This window comes from Solanum stenotomum, chromosome 8 (assembly GCF_019186545.1).
Source record: "Solanum stenotomum isolate F172 chromosome 8, ASM1918654v1, whole genome shotgun sequence".
In the NCBI taxonomy this organism is placed as follows: Eukaryota; Viridiplantae; Streptophyta; class Magnoliopsida; order Solanales; family Solanaceae; genus Solanum; species Solanum stenotomum.
In genome coordinates, this window is record NC_064289.1 from 5,618,746 (window position 1) to 5,633,420 (window position 14,675).

At 32.0% G+C, this 14,675-nt stretch overlaps 2 protein-coding genes across 3 annotated transcripts; one reads left to right on the top strand and one right to left on the bottom strand.

The window, feature by feature from the left end:
* On the bottom strand, nt 1-624 carry LOC125874089 (protein RESPONSE TO LOW SULFUR 4-like). Its single transcript, XM_049554899.1, has one exon. It carries the CDS (start codon nt 530-532, stop codon nt 191-193), a length of 342 nt encoding a protein of 113 aa, XP_049410856.1. The 5' UTR covers nt 533-624; the 3' UTR covers nt 1-190.
* Nucleotides 625-8,121: 7,497 nt separating this feature from the next.
* Nucleotides 8,122-13,886, top strand: LOC125873276 (autophagy-related protein 13a-like). 2 transcript variants are annotated; one of them, XM_049554177.1, is made up of 4 exons: nt 8,122-8,256; nt 8,634-10,110; nt 10,236-10,420; nt 13,381-13,886. In XM_049554177.1, the coding sequence occupies exons 2-4, from the start codon at nt 8,794-8,796 to the stop codon at nt 13,697-13,699; spliced, it is 1,821 nt and encodes a 606-aa protein (XP_049410134.1). In that variant the 5' UTR covers nt 8,122-8,256; nt 8,634-8,793; the 3' UTR covers nt 13,700-13,886. The 2 variants fall into 2 exon arrangements, with proteins under 2 accessions (XP_049410134.1, XP_049410135.1); XM_049554178.1 differs by having other exon boundaries at nt 8,127-8,256; nt 8,625-10,110.
* The last annotated feature ends 789 nt before the right edge of the window (nt 13,887-14,675 follow it).

The window sequence follows — 14,675 nt, forward strand, 5'->3', positions numbered from 1 at the left end:
CATCTATGCTTAATAAAAGGTCTCAAATCCAAATTAAATACAAGTGTAGAAACGGGAAATCAGAAAAAAAAAATAAAAAAAAATCATGCACCGGAAATAAGAATTAAGAAGAAGAAAAATTGATCCAATATACAAGTATGCACGCATATACTATAATTTTAAATTTTTTTACAGATCAACGAGAAAATTACTAAGAAGCAGGTGGTGATTGAAGAAGTTTTTGTGCGGCTGAAAGTTGTTCCGTTAAATTAATAACACGGGCTCTATAAGCCCGAGCTTGATCTACAGCTTCCGCCTCAAATTCACCTAGCTGAAAACAAAGGCGTTCCTCCGCCTCTTCCGCCACCTTCAGCCTCCTCCATGTTTTTTGCAACTCCTCTTTCATTTTCTCTTCTCTCTCTACGCTCTTCTTCAATTCCTTCTCCAGTTCTTCGTTTCTCTTTCTAAGCACCTCCGCCTCCGGTACGCCGGAGATTTCACCGACGGGAGGTTTCGATTGGGCCCAGAAAGGTAGTGCTATAGTCGGAGCCATTTTAGATACGATAGCTTTGAATTAATTTAATTTTAATTTGCTCCAAATTAGGAATACAGGGACAAAGGTAGCTTTGTTTTGTGGTTTGGAACTAATGCAAAAAAACGGTGGAGTTGGACTGGGTTTTATACACACCGAGTATGTCCAGGTTCAATGTATTTGTGACACTTCTAGAGACAAAAATACTTGTACTTTGATACGCTTATTTTATCATAATATTTAAGATAAATAATGTCAAAAATAAAATATTGAAAAAAAATTATTTTTAATATATCGAGTAAAACTAGGGGTAAAACTTATTTGCATCGGTGTATACACCAATTCAATACATGCATGTCATGTGTTTAAATTTACAATTTATTTTATTTAATCTTAATTAATTAACATACATTTTATTTTATTAAATCACATAATAATAAAAAAATACATTAATTTAATATATACATTCAATGCGAATAAGTTTTTTCGTTAGAAAAATTAGTACTAAGACAACCGACTCCGTTATGCATCAACCAACAATAATGCGTGCGTCATTGGACACGTAAACAGTGTGAAAATGCTGCCATGCTCTCACCGCAATTTTCACGACTCTCACACTCTTCTTCCTTTCAATATACATCTTGTCATATATACTATGGAAGGTTTATTTTTTAAATGATATTTAATTTTCGAGAAATATCTAATAAATAAGATTAATTCAATAAATTATATTTCAAATTTATTGTTTTTCTTAATAAACATAAAATAAGTTAAAATGATATTTATTTTGAAATAATAAAAGTAATTTATACGAAAATATTTGAATGAATATAAAGTTTTGAAAAAGCAAAGTAGCACATAACTAAAGTTAATGTTAGATTATGATCATAAACATATCATGATAAGATAATTTTATAGTTATATTTAGGTAGATATACATAAAATATTCATGTATTATATTAAGCTTGTGACTTATTTTCTTGTATTTATTCACTAATATCCCATGATTATTAGTTGTTTTTACTCTATTTTTGACAATAATATAATCTTAAAATGTCCTAATATAACTTGTTTCCTTCGTATATAAGAAGATCGAGAAAACACACCTTTTATTTAATTAAAATCTAAATATACTTATTTAAGTATCACAAAAGCTAAAAATAAAATTATCAGGAAACAAAAGAATCAAAAGTGCCCAAAGAAACTCACATAAAAAAGTTCTTTTATTTTATTTATCTTTCCACATCTTAAACCTATCATAATATTTCTACAATTATATTCAGTTAGAACTAAGAATTACATAAAAGTTAAGTCATTTACACTACATATATAATAAAAATAATTTTTAGCGACAATAAATATACAAATTAACAAAGATTGCTAAATCTTTATCAATATTAGTTAATTGTCATTAAATCTAACATTACTATAGACTTTAGAGACACTTACAAAGAATGCTAATTGCCGCTAAAAATATCTGTTTAGCGGCAATTAAGTTATTAGAGAACATTTGTGGTGTAGTATTCTATCGAAATTTCGTAGGATATAACATCCAAAAATAATGGACTCTAGAAGGATGAGTACTATCACTAGGGGGGTGTGCACTATTTGGATTAAACTGAAAATCCAAACCAAATAAAACCGAATTTTAATTTGAATTGATTTTTTGGATTTTTGGTTTGGTTTTGGATTTATAATTTACTTTGTTTGGTTTTTTGGTTTGGTTTCGGATTTAGAAAAATGAAAACCGAAAAATCAAAAAAACCGAATTATATTATATATATATATGTGTGTGTGTGTGTTTAGATTTAAGTTGGAGTTAACCACTTTTGTCCCTTTTTAGTTATTTTCATTATGATTTAGTTTATTTTTTTTTATGTTTGGACATCTATAATTGATATACTTTTAAGTATTGTATTTTACGTTTTACTTGTAATTTATATTAAAAAGTATATTTAAGAAATTCAATATTATATATATATAATTTTTTTTAAATTGCAAATATAAATTTGTTATGTTTCTATTATTGACATAACCGATTAACCAAACCGAAAAAAACTCAAACCAAAAAGAGAAAAACCAAACCAAACCAAATTTATTTTGGTTCGAATTGGATTACACTTCTTCAAAACGAAAAACTGAAAAACTCAAACCGAATAATATAAAACCAAACCGAAAAACCGAATGCACACCCCTAACTATCACTAACACAAATATTTCCCCAAGGGCAAACACTTACCTACATGATTATTATAACAAATCAAATTAATTAATTAGTAAATCATTGTTAAATATGCTAAATATTGAGATAAGAATATAAATTATTTATATATATTAGATTAACTGAAAAGTACAGGCAATAGACCTGTTATGCATTATTTAATTTAATACAAATAAAAATTAATATTATAAATATGCATTGATTTATTAATTATTTATTTATTTAGATATGACTGCCAAAACCCACGTAGACAGGGACTTCTTATCAAACAGCAGATTCCGCAAAGTTTGGGGAACCTCCATAATTAATGGAGTAATTAAATTAAACAAAGAGATATTACTGGAAAATTACGTTTCAAATAAAGTTTACAAGAAAAAATTTTGAATTTAGGAAACTATATCTTGATTCCCACAAAATTTCGAAGCATTTGTCGGATGATGGAGAATATCAAGCCAAAGATAGATATCACCCCCGTCCTGTGGAGTAAGCCTAATTACGGAGAATACAAGCTTAATGTTGACGGTTGCTCTAAGGGCAATCCAGAAAGTTCCGGTGGTGGAGGTATTTTGAGGAATCATATGGGTCATATGATCATGGCTTTCACAGCATATTTTGGTCACTCTTCTAACAACTTGGCCGAGGCACGGGCTATCAAGATTGGATTGAAATGGTGTATTGATCACGGTTTCAATGTTCTTACTATAGAATCTGATTCCTTGACTGTGATTAACATGATCAACAAATCTACAACTACAACATGGAGCATTAAGGAGGAAATTAATGACATCCATAATATGACTTCAAAGGGAAATTTTCAGTTCATTCATATATTCAGGGAAGGGAATAACACTGCTAATCTCTTGGCCAACTATGCGGAGCTTGATAGGAAAAATGACTTCTTCACTGAAACTTTTCACTTACCAAGGAAGATTGTAGCCACTATGAAGAATGATGAAGAAGCTCGTCCAAACTTTAGAATCAAATTAAGGAAAAACACTTTTATCTTCGATCCTGGTTGAGCTCTTCTTGGAAACCTAACTGTACTAGGAACAATCTTCCTCTTTTGCTCTATCTTAATTAGGAAGCTAAAATTGTAAGAATGGCTTACCATTCTAGCTACTCTTGTATGAGGTAAGGTTTGGTCCTCCTCTGTAACCTTTTGCTTTGAAATAGAATCTTCATTGTTGTTTAAAAAAAAAAAAAAAAAAAAAATTGGATTAGGACTTTGAAATACACTCGATGACAAGTTACAGTCTCACTCAACAAAAATAACTTTTAACGGCTATAAAATATATATTAAGAAAAAGTGTTAAAACATATCATCGAAATAAGTTAATTGTCATTGAATCCAATGTCGCTATAAGCTTTATGACATTTATAAAGAATGTTAATTATCACTAAAAATATATATATTTTGCTGCAATTAAGCTATTGTTGTTAGGAATGTACATAGTAAGATAAATATCGAATATCATTTCAAAGTTGCAATTTTTAATATTATAATTTCAATATTATGGTATTTAATATATGTTTCTAAAAATTTTGGTATTCAATATACTTATAAGATGAATACCGAAATATCTAATATAATACTGAAGTACATATAGCTATCTATACATTTCATATATTATTATAATACTATCAAATATATAATATAATATTAGCATAAAAAAACGTTGAAACTTTAAAGGAAAAGGGTAAAAAATACTCCTCAATTTTGGTTTATTAATTGACTATGCCCTTACCGAAATGAAGTTATTCTTACCTCTGCCATTAATAAACTTATCATTTGTGCCCCTACGTAGACAGAAATTCCCAAATCAATCAAAATTGACCCGATTTCTTAAAAATGACCTATTCCAATTTAAAATTCATGCCTAAGCCATCTATCTATCTTAACCAAAAATTAAATAATTTAACCCATTTTTCATACCCATTCTAAAAAAAAACATTTGAAGCTACCGTCATGATAATTCTGCAATTGTGTTTCCCAAGTATAATTTTGTCATGATTCTTCATTTGAACCAGCAACCAAGAAATACTTCAGGATAGGAGAAAAATAAAATGAAAACAACGTTCAATAAATTTTATCAGAAAAAATGAAGTATTGCCGGAGGAATGATTTTGTTGATCGGGTTCAGCATTAACAAGGAAGAGAGGGAGGTGTGGCGTGACGTGACTTCAAAGATATTGTCGAAGCAGCACCTAGAACACAAAAATTGATCAGATCTGAGCACTTTTAGACGAGTATGATGACACTATTAATGGAGGAATAGAAAAAGGGAGAGAGGCATCATGGTAGATGGTCCGCTAGGGCCGTTTTCGGAGCTAACCATCGTCATCGGAGCTAGAAGCAAATAGTTGGAGAGAATCAATGTCATATGAATTTCACCCAAATAATTACAAAAAAAAATAAAAAAAAATTCACAACCCCCCTCCCTGCTCGGTATTGTCTTCCCCAAATACCCTACCTACTTATAGAAACATCTGCACACCCCGTCCTCCCCTTTGATTTTCTTCTCCAAACACCCCTATTTCTTTTAGCAAAAACATTTGTGCGCGCACACACCTACACCATGTTCCTTTTTTCATCATTTTAGTGTAACTATCTTTATTCACCATTGTTAGGATTTAAGTTTGTAGAAGGTTGCTGAAGGGTAAGAAAAATGGGTTAAATGTTTTCGGGTTTGAGTTCTTATAGGGGTCGGAGCATGAGTTTAAAATGGGGAATAAGTCATTTTTTAAGAATCGGGTCAATTTTGGTTTATTTGGGATATCTGCCCACAAAGGGGCATGGATGATAAGTTTATTAATGGTAGGGGTAAAAATAACTTCATTTTAACGTTAAAAGTATAGTCAACTAATAAACCAAAATTGAAAGGTATTTTTGACCATTTTTTCAAACTTTAATTACTATGTCTTCATTGAGATGTTCACTTTGTTTAATAGACTAATGAAGGGAATTGCATGCCTTGCACTTTTTTTTAATATACTTCACATTTGTAGGGTGTTAATATGATGTATTGAGATGTCTCTTGAAGAATCGAAATTATAATTCTTTATTATATATATGAGTATATGCAAACCAAAGTAAAAAAATTATGATTATCATATCAAAATTGAACCATATCGAATTAATTTGATATGATAATGATTATTTTATTTAAATCAAAATTATTGAATTACAATTTTTAATATCGTACCATAAAATCAATGTTTTTTAAAAAAAGAATAAATCCACACTTGTAATTCAAAAAACCGAAATCACTCAATTATTTCATAGTAATCTTCAACATTTGTGGGCTAAATTCTAAAACTAACATCTTCCTAGATTGGGCTTGGGCCATATACTGATCCCCCCCCGGTTGTGACAACGAAAATGGAAAATATTTGTAAAAATTATGCAAACCACACAGTATAATATACAAATTACATTTTATCTCTATTCTTTAATAAATTACAGAAATCCCTTTAATTTAGTATCTTTCGGATACATAATTGTGAGGACGGATACATTAATTTAGACACATTTGTTATCAGTTTATTGTGCTAAATAAGGGATTAAAAATAGAAAATCTAATTGAATCCCACAAATCTATGTTTCTTTCTTCTAACAATCAATCATTCACAAGACGCTAACAGAACTAGAAAATTCAAATTTCAAATTGAGTCTCCCTGTTCTTCGAAAAAACTGCAAAAGCTTGATTCAAAAAAATTTGTTGCGCAATTTTATGAAGATTCATAATGAATATTTCGATTTTGTTAAGGCATTCAGGAATATGGAAAAGTGATGTTAGATACGAGTGATACAAAAGTGATGGGATAGTGGTTGGGAAAAATATTTCATTTGTGAATACAGAAAGTTCTAAATATGGTATATGAATTTTTTTTTTACATACCACGGGTAGTGTAGGTCGAGATACGGGAGGGGCAACCTTTCAACCCATTTTCTTTGGTGTTTTTGCATCATTTGCTTTAGATGATGCATGTACTTTTTTTTTCGATTTTATCTTCTTAGAACTTTGATTTGCCATTATTATCGGGTCATGCAACCTTTTAGATCTCAGTTCTGTCCAGTTGAGATCTTCAGAATCAAATATTCAATTATTGTTAGGTGTTACTATTTGGGTAATCCCAAAACTAAAAGATAGAGAATCCATAATGCAAGAGCCAAAACGATGAAAACACAAAAAAAAATACGAAAGCAAAATGAAAAGATGAGACTACCTATTTTGAACTTTGCAGACGGTTGAATAGAGATATAAATCGTTTGAAATTCAAATTGATTTGAATTTGACAACTGATTTGATAATGGAGAGAGATTGAAGGCGAGATTTTGAGAATGGGAAACGTGGATTTGGGTTCTTGAACAATAATGTATCCAGCAGAGTTGCTTTGATGGAAAAGTAGGGAATTTTGTTATGAAAGAGTAGGACCATAATGAGAATATGTAAACTAATATTGTGAATTTCAATAATTTTTTCAAATTTTTTCTTTATGCCCAATATATTCTAAGAATGATATCTCGTAGTTGTTTGTGAAGGCATCATTTAAAATATAGTAATATTTTAAAAGTCATTTAAAGTTTAATTAATATTAATGAAGTTCAACATGATTATTTAATTGTTCTCTCCAAAAAAGAGTTATATTGAACCAAATGAAATCAGCATCATACAATAAACTTGTCTTTGAGACTATATTAATATATGAGAACATTAAACCGACTCTTGGGGATTTGAATCTATAGTATGAGGATTTAAATTGTAACCTATTAGCCTGTACCTTGAAACTACAAATCTCCTGACTTTAAATTTCCCTTCAATTTTACTATTGTTACTTTCTTTGTTTCACACGTTTTTTTTACTTCTCAAAGTTTAGATTATATGAACTTTAATTACAAATACTTTGAAAAATTATTTATTTTATTATATTAGTAAGAGGAAATTACAATCTATACTGCTAGGTTATTCCATTTCAATTTGTGTATCCTATTTTAATTTGATAAGGAGTTTAAGATTTTATTTTTTTTAAATCTTAATATCTTAAATAAAAGATCGAAAGATATTTCCAATGTATCCAAATATTTTTAATTGTGATTTTAAATATGTCATGTGAAAAGTTCGAACTAAAGATTTACTGGAAAAAAATAGGAAAACAATAGTATTATTTTTAAACAAACTATTTAAAAAAAAATGAATGGAGTAATATTTTTCATATAAAAATTAACTATCTAAATATATAATTATAAAATATTAAGTTAATCTAATTAACCGGTCATATAATAGGAATAAACTTTTTGTTTCAAACTTTGAATGATCTTTTTTTGTTGGATATTGTTTGAATAAAAAAAATATATGAAAATTTCACTCCTATTAGTAGTCCTTATGTATGTGGTCTCTTTCTTCTCTTCTCTCCATAGCAGGGCAGGGCCAGTCTCCGCGCTATACGGAATCTCTCTCTTTCTCGTTTGCTTCTTATTATCTCCGACTACAGGGTTTCTCTCTTCGTTGCTGCTGCTTTACAAGTAAGTCCATATTTCTCAACTTCATCATCTGTTATATTATTTTTGTTAAATCCATGGTCTAGTCAATTCACTTTAATCGTTCAATTAGTAGTTTTAATTCCAATTTTTATTGCTTATACGTGTCAATTTCCCATATTTATCTATGATTGTTTGTTTTTTGTGGGGTTGATTTTGTTTTTTAATTTGATAAAATCGGATAAAGTTTTTGTCTTTTTTGGATCCTTTGAGTGTTTCTTTCTAGGACGGTGTCTGTTTTTATATGGGTGAATATCATCATGAACTACTATGCCTTAATCCGAAATTACATGGGTCACTGTTAGATTTTTATTTTGGGGGAGTTGTATATAGATATCCTTTGATTTTTGTAGAGTTTTCAGGTGTTTGTTCAATTAAATAGTGCCCCACATGAAGGATCAAATCGCCAGTTGGTTATCTGTTTTGTTTATGCATTATTTGGAAGGTATAATATACTGGACCAAGTTGTATATTGCTGAGGACCAAAAGATAGTGGTGGCATCTGTTTGAAAGACAAAAAAAATGGATTTTCAGAGTAACCCACAGAGTGAATATGGAAGATTTGAGCAAATACTTGCTCAATATCTTCTAAAAAGCTTGCATATCATTTTGAACTTGAGGGTTCCTTCGATAAGATCATATGGTGGGTTTGAAGAAGTGAAGAGGAGTGACAAGTGGTTCAATATGGTGTTGGGAGATCGTCCTGCGGTTTTTGAAAACTTGAATCTGTTGCACGGGGAGCCGACGATAATAGATATAATACTCGTTCAAGATAAAGATTGTACTTCATTGAAGCACAATTCAGGTAAAGCATTTGCAGGGGCATATACAGAAACCATTATAGAGAGGTGGGTCGTGCAATGTGAGAATCGGAGGTCAATGGTTCCTCACATGGGTGATTCCTCTTACAAGAAAATGTACAAGAAGTCTATTATACTACTCCGTTCCGTTTATTCAATGTTGAAGCTCCTGCCTGCATTCAAGGCCTTCAAGAAACTATCTTCGTCAAGTCAGAGTTGTTATTTTGATATTAATTTTAAGGTATCTTCATTTAGTGAGCCATTCTCAAGGGCAGAGGAGGAGATGATGAAACAATTTACTTTTACTTCAGTTGATGCCCAGCAAGGCCGTCTTTCCTTATCTGTGACATATCGTGAAAATCTGGTGGACTTCAACCTGGAGAGTTCTGCATCCTTTCCGCCTGAGATCATTACAGATTATGTTGGTAGTCCACTCACTGATCCTCTGAGGTCATTCCCTTTGAACTCAACGGATAAGGGTGTTCATAATACTTCATTTCCATTGAGAAGGACACAGTCCTCTTGTTCAGCACCTGTTCAGCACCCACAGAGTTGGACAAGTGGTCTCTTCAGGGCACCTTCTTTACCTCAGCCATATGTAGGATCTCCACCTTTGTACCATGCACCATATGAGTTTTCAACTTCAGTCAGTGATGTATATGGACAGATGATTCCACCTAACTACAAATATTCGACTCACCAGAAAACAACTAGTTTTGATGATGACCAGCTTTCCCCTCCATTTTCATCATCACCATCTCCACCCACATATCTCTCAGGTGCAAATCTTGTGCAGACTCGTTTGCATTCAGAAACTGGTCCTGTCAGTATCCCTCATCCATTGATAGGAAGAACTTCCAGACACCTATCTCCTAATTTGTCTGATCCAAACAGGCATTATCTCCCACCTATGTCACCTAGATGCACAAAGCATGATTTTTCATCCCATGAATCCCCTTTTGGAATCAGGCCATCAAGGAAAATAGATTTGCTAAGGGTTCCAGAGTCAGATATTGGGACTACTAATCCTGGACAAAAGGTGGGCAGTTTCTATTTCTTACTAAATGTGTGCATTTTTTGGTTAATATTTTTATTTTCAAACTGGTATCTGCTTGAGCCTTCTTCAGCCAGCTTCTAACTTTTGTTTGTGTGTTTCTTTTCCAGGTGTCTACAGATGCTAGAGACGATTCAGGGCGGTTCTCAGGTGTGCTCTCTTCAAGTGATTCACCACGTGTTGGAGTTTCTAGAAGTTCCAGCAGCAGATTATCTTTTCAGGATGACTTGGATGACTGTGATTTTTCCTGTCCTTTTATAGTTGATGATGTTGATACTTCTGATTCCCGAGCCAGGTAATTTTGCTAGAGTGTTCTGTATCTTTAGAAGTATTCATCTTCTTACAAGCCCTATTTCTCTGGATTCATCTTCGTTGAAGTTTTTCTGTCATAGGATAATTAGTTTTATAGGAGCCAACTATGTGTGGTCATTTAGCTGTTGTCTAGAAGGTTGGACATCATAAGAAACTGGACTTTAGGTAGTTTTGAGAATTGAGCTTCTGATGAAACGTTGAAGAGAAAGTTAGCATTTGACCCATTGAATGGGGCCGTATAGCTATCACTCTCAGGGATACATATGAATTTTCAACTGAAGTTCTTTTTTTAACTTTTAGGTCCAATATGCAAAAAGTCTATCAAGCAGATGGGTCTTTCTTCTTTTCGCTTAATGAGTCAATGGAAAGATATTGCAATAAGATGATATAGATAATAAGGTTGTAACACCAGTGAATTTAGGTCCAATCCAATTTTTGCTTGACATTACAATTGTAGTTGTTCTCCGCGAGATAAGAAGCTTGTGTTAGCTATATATTAGCCCGCTTTCCCTTTTACTTTGTCCTTAAAGGTTGTCCACTTTATTTTAGCCTTTTTGTCTCTGATCTGCCCTTTATATATTATCTATTTCTAGATTATGTTTTGCTTTTTAAGTGCTGTGCTTCTTTTAATTTAATGGTGTTTATTTATGCATGTAACTTTCAAAGTAGGGGAAAAAGCACCTTATTATGGGTTTTCCTGCATAATTTTAGGTTTGCACTTTTTAGTTTTGTCTCTTGTGTGATGTAAGTGAAAATTTCATTGGAAGAAGTTGGATGAAACAGTAAAATCTACTGAAAGAGTGGCTCCTTGTCAAACAAAGCCAGTCAACTGTAGTATGTATACGACATGCACACAGACACACACATGAAAATCGATAATTTTGTTACTAGTTTTGAGTTCGTTGAATTTTCTTTGTGGGGACATGTTAGAACTTTATATTTCCTTGATGATATCAAGTTAAGTATCTCAAATGTAGATATAGTCATAAAAATTGATTCTTGGGGATGTTTTTATTAGAAGCTTAAATAGTATTCAACGAGAAGAGAAAATGCTTTTTCTTAAAGCAAAATTCTTCAGATTTGTTGTCTGCAAAGCTTTATCTGGATGCCTCTCGTCATACTGTAATCATATTTTTTTCAGTTGGCCTGCAGCTTGATTTTAACCTTGCTACTGCTAAAGCTTTAGTTTATGGTATTTGTTGTATTGTGTAGAATTTTTTCTTTATTTTTGGAAACTAGGTCTGCATTGAGCATTGGCTCCCTTCTCTCCAAACTTCTAGGAAACAGGAAAAAGTTGTGTCTTGTTTAGAGGCCTCACAACGTTGACAGCTTTAAGTGAAACCACCCCATCCTTCTATCAACTAAATCTATTGCTCAAATGGTTATTTTGCCTACTCTACCCAAAGATTCTTTCCTCCTCTCAGTAGCAGCAATACTGATCTGCTGCTTGCTTTTTCATGTAAGTGTTTGCATTCTCTTCCCCTGCCTCCAGTATTTTGGCTGAAAATTTTTTACTAGAACAACTGCCTTTGGTTTATAATTTTGAGTGAGGTTCTTCCTCATAAGGCCGTATGGTAAGTCTCAAGTTATACTTCATTTGCCATCATTGAGTTTCCCGACAAACCATTGTAAGGATTGGAAAATGATATGCAATTGCATAAAAGCTTATGGTTGCTTGTGAACTAGTTCACAAATTCTTTTTTATTCCTCTCTTCTTTAGTCTGATTTAATTGAGAAGTTTCTTGAACATGTTTGGTTGACAGCTTTAGGAGTAATGGTTTAATTTCTCATGATACTTTGTGCTGAAATATGAACAATGTTATAGATGGGGAAGATGAAATTGGCAGGATTTTTAATCTTAGAAAAAGAGTAGGGGCAGCTCAATGCCTTTAAAAATAAGGCATCTGTCTTAGGCCCCAAATTTGAGGCCTCCCATGAAAAAATAAAGCTTTTTCATTAAAAAGAAGAAATAATTTTGAATTTCAAAAAAAAAAAAAAAAAAGAAAAGCTAAGGAGATCATAATTTTGGTGGAGGAAAAGAAATATTAAAATTTAGTGTATGCAAAGAGAAAAGCACAATATATTATTCCAACCAAGTTTGCCTAATGTTTTCATTTTTAGTTATAGGAAAGAAAGGGAGATTTTTGGTTATTATGAGTTCTAATTTAGCCCTTTCAAGTTTTGTAATGCTTGTTATTTGCCTGTTGTTCTATATATGAGCTGGTGTTGTCAATATGCATTTAGTGCTTGATGTAATATGCATTTAGTGCTTGATGCACCTCAGGGCATATCTGATATGTAAAAGTCTAAATTTGTTTGGAAGAAAACTTTGTTTAGCTAATTGTATTGGGAATCATACTCTATCCTATTAATCAAAACAAAAAAAAAACGATATTAGGAAAATCCTATTTTCCTTCCTGGGCACTTTTATTTCCTTTTCTTAGCAAGTGTCCTCAGGAAGATTTGACCTTCTAGGAAAGCTGCCATTTGCATAAGTTTTCCTTAATCATCTGATAAAACCCACTTTGTTTCTTTCAGGAAAAAAAAAAACCACATTGTTTTTTGTGATTGTGTTTGTTATTGGCTCCCTAAAAATTAGGGGACTTCAGGCAGTAATTTTAGGAGTTGAAAAGGCAGAAAATAGAAGGAAGGTTAGCAGGTGAGATTTAAGGAAGTTGAAAACGGTAAACAATTGGTATATATATGTGTCTTGGTGTCAGAGGAGTAATGATGAGCTAAAAACTTGTGTTTGACTCGCGGTAAGGAATTGTAGAGTACTTTAAAATCAGTACAAGTTGGGGTTTCGAATCCCTTTTTCAGTAGTTTTGATATGACCCCGATCCATTTTTATCATGCCTTAAATGCATTTTTGAGACATGTATCTTCATTTCTTTCTTTCTTAGATTTTCAACTCAACAAGTGTTTACTGTTCTTGTTATGCAGAGAGAACCTTGATTGCAGAAAGTGTTCAGAGGCCTCGTGTAAAGTATCTGCAACAGCCAGAAAATCTCAAGATGCTGCTGTAGGTGCCCTTGTTCACATGCTGAGAACTGCTCCCCCTTTGCGTCAAGATTCTACTTGTTATACTGCACATTCTATAAAGGGAGAAGTAGAGGGAGAAACTGGCACTGCATCTCAGTTCTATGTTCCTAGGAAGGCATCTGATGCATTGGAGGAGCTTAAAGCTTACACACAATTGAAAGCTATCTTACTTCCCAAGAGCATGACCCGCTCAAGCAGTGATGGTGGGAACTTTGCGTGATGTACATATATACTTGTTGCTAAGTAACGTTAAGGAGTGTTTACTGTGTGAGAGGAGTGAGGACTAACATATTCTGTACATAAATGATGGGAAATGGCAAGTATGATAGTCAATATATTACCTGCTTTTGACACTACTTGAAAACATTTGTGTTTTGAAGAAACAAGTAGCAGTAATCTTAAAAGAATATGTTCTATTAAGTTTCTGGTAAACAATTTTTTTTTACTGTAATATCTAACTTGATCCTCTAGTATTTAGCTACATGAGTGAGCCTTGCCACCTGCGCGAATTTGGATTAGTTAGGCTTTGGTGTAGGTATTGGACACTACTGACGCGAATCTGGATAAGTTAGGCTTCGATGAGGTAAAAGAACAAAAAAGAGTACGTTGAGAATAGAAGCAATCAAAAGAAAGAATAGAGGCCGATTGGTAATTTGGGAATGTGATGGTACTAAACTAACAATAAGACTGGAATCTATTTTAATTTTTTTTTTGGTTTTTCACTTGGTGTTTGATATCCGTATAAGACTGAAATTTCATTTGTTTTATAGAGTGAAACAAGCGAAGCTAGCGTTTTAGGTTTATATTGTAAAATAAAATATAAGAAGTAAACTACTGACCTTTATAAAAACAACCAAACAATAAAATTAATAATTGAATCTTTTATACAAAAATAATTGGCACTAACAAATAGGGAATTATTTATTAAAAATAAAAATGAAAATAGGAAGAAAAAAAAGGTGTGCCAAAATAGTAAAATATCATTTGTAGATTCACTTTAGAATATAATTTGATTTGGTTTGGTTTTCGATTTACCAAAAGATTCATATTTTAGTTATGTCACATGCTGAATGTGTTTTTCTATACTTTTTATCATGTAATCAAATAAGTGAATGTTTTTTTTTTTTGGAAAATATCTTGGAAAGAACTAAAATGTATATTAGAGGCAATTAGCAAGACCCACTTCATGACTTAGA